Source organism: Echinococcus granulosus (assembly GCF_000524195.1).
Source record: "Echinococcus granulosus chromosome Unknown EG_S00084, whole genome shotgun sequence".
In the NCBI taxonomy this organism is placed as follows: domain Eukaryota; kingdom Metazoa; phylum Platyhelminthes; class Cestoda; order Cyclophyllidea; family Taeniidae; genus Echinococcus; species Echinococcus granulosus.
The window spans coordinates 230,407-232,030 of NW_020170464.1; the positions used below are offsets into that span (position 1 = coordinate 230,407).

A 1,624-nucleotide genomic window follows, 5' to 3' on the forward strand; every position below is an offset into this window, starting at 1 on the left:
TTTTTAGTCTTCTATGGTAATATAATTGTAAATAGTTTTATTTCTAGGTAACTATGTATCAGCCATGCAATTGTTCTGCTTTAATGGCACCGTGTAAGCATAGATCTCTTAGACACTGGTAAACATCTCCTTTCCGAAATGCAAGAGGGTTTTTTCGAGTTTCGCTTTCACACACGTTCAAAAGTATGGTTTGCTTTGATTTGTAATTCAGATTTTATCACTACACTGCATAATTGCTGGTGAATGCAATCTCTAGCCACAATAATAATTATGTTTAGATCAAGTCTTTCCAGTGTCGCAATAGTACGTAAGTATGGTGACAGTTTTCCTAGCTTGTGTTTAGGTATATCTAATGTTCTATGTTTAATTCATTTTCGGTAACAGGCTTAGATTTGCGTAAGGATTTTGTCAACAAAAAGATTTCGAGTAGAATTTAGAAAACGAATTCTTTTTTACCAATTTTGTACAGAAAATGTTGGTTTAGTTACTATCCATTTATCTCGAATAGCAAATATGCCCAAAATGACATCCAGGTTACTTCTCCCGAGTTACTCAACCACGATACTTAAGTTACCGAGTGGCAATTATAGCCATCAAGTAGCTTTTCACTTTTTCCATAAGTTCAAATTTGCTTATAATCCTAGCTAAAATTTGCTAGTCAATAAAATGTTCCCAACTCTTCAACATCAATCTTATAGTAGTCAAAACTAGGCGTTCGTAGGAGCAGCTAATTTTTTGCTCATCAAGTCAAGAACAAGGTGGTATAAATAAAGTTGTACATAACATCGTCTACCTTAGGTATACTTGTAACGTTAATTGTATAAGCAGGTCCAATTTTATAACAAATTCTTTTCATACGTGGTATTTGGCGTTGCCATTGCACTGGTCACAGAGCATTGGCTAGCACTGAAATGCACTAAAACAGAAAAACTGCTCAGTGGAGGTGACAGACAAAATTATGCTAAGTAGGAAAGATCCTCAGCCATTATATGGTTTTTCGGTCCCGTGCTCATGGTCTTGCTACACACTATGTAGTGTTTGGACTTCAATGCAAAAATTGTGTTGCGACATTATGTCAAATTTAAAATGACTGAACTAATCCAAATGTAAAATCACTCGGCATCCTGGATGTCAGTAAGAAGAGTATTTCGCAAGTGACATGCAATCACGACAGACCACTGATGCGCTATGAGCAGCATGGTCCTGTATTATTGTAAGCTACACCACCGGTGGAAATGACGGTGCATTTATTGTGATCGATGAGGCTGATACCGACATCAGCCTTCACATCAACATTGCCATTAAATCAGCATTTGATCTTCGGTTGGGTGGTCTCTCCACCTCCACCTACGTTATGATGGACGAGTCACGAGAGTGATGATGGAGGGCGAGAAGTACGAATGCCGATCTGAAAGTGCATGAGCACGTGCATCACGTGGAGTGGATGGAGGTGGTGAGTATGGTATAAAAGGCGGCACGACTCAGCACACAAGTCAGTATCATCTAAAACAAGTGGACTGCAGAGAAAATGGGATTCGGGAGTTGGCCAAGCCCGTATGCGTTGAAGTTGGTAACTGTGGGTGAGAGCAAGCACAGCTCACAATGTGTGAATCCGTGTGCATGG

At 39.3% G+C, this 1,624-nt stretch overlaps 1 protein-coding gene across 1 annotated transcript in view; it reads right to left on the minus strand. All coding sequences in view use genetic code 11, as the record gives it.

Annotated features, from left to right (window-relative positions):
- EGR_07695 (hypothetical protein) overlaps window positions 1-1,624 on the minus strand; it is a gene marked incomplete at both ends in the record, with an annotated part of 6,224 nt that overhangs the window by 912 nt on the left and 3,688 nt on the right. Inside the window, 2 exons of the mRNA XM_024496944.1 lie at window positions 172-357; window positions 575-644. Coding sequence (XP_024348649.1) covers window positions 172-357; window positions 575-644 — 256 coding nt within the window. The remainder of the gene's footprint in view (window positions 1-171; window positions 358-574; window positions 645-1,624) is intronic.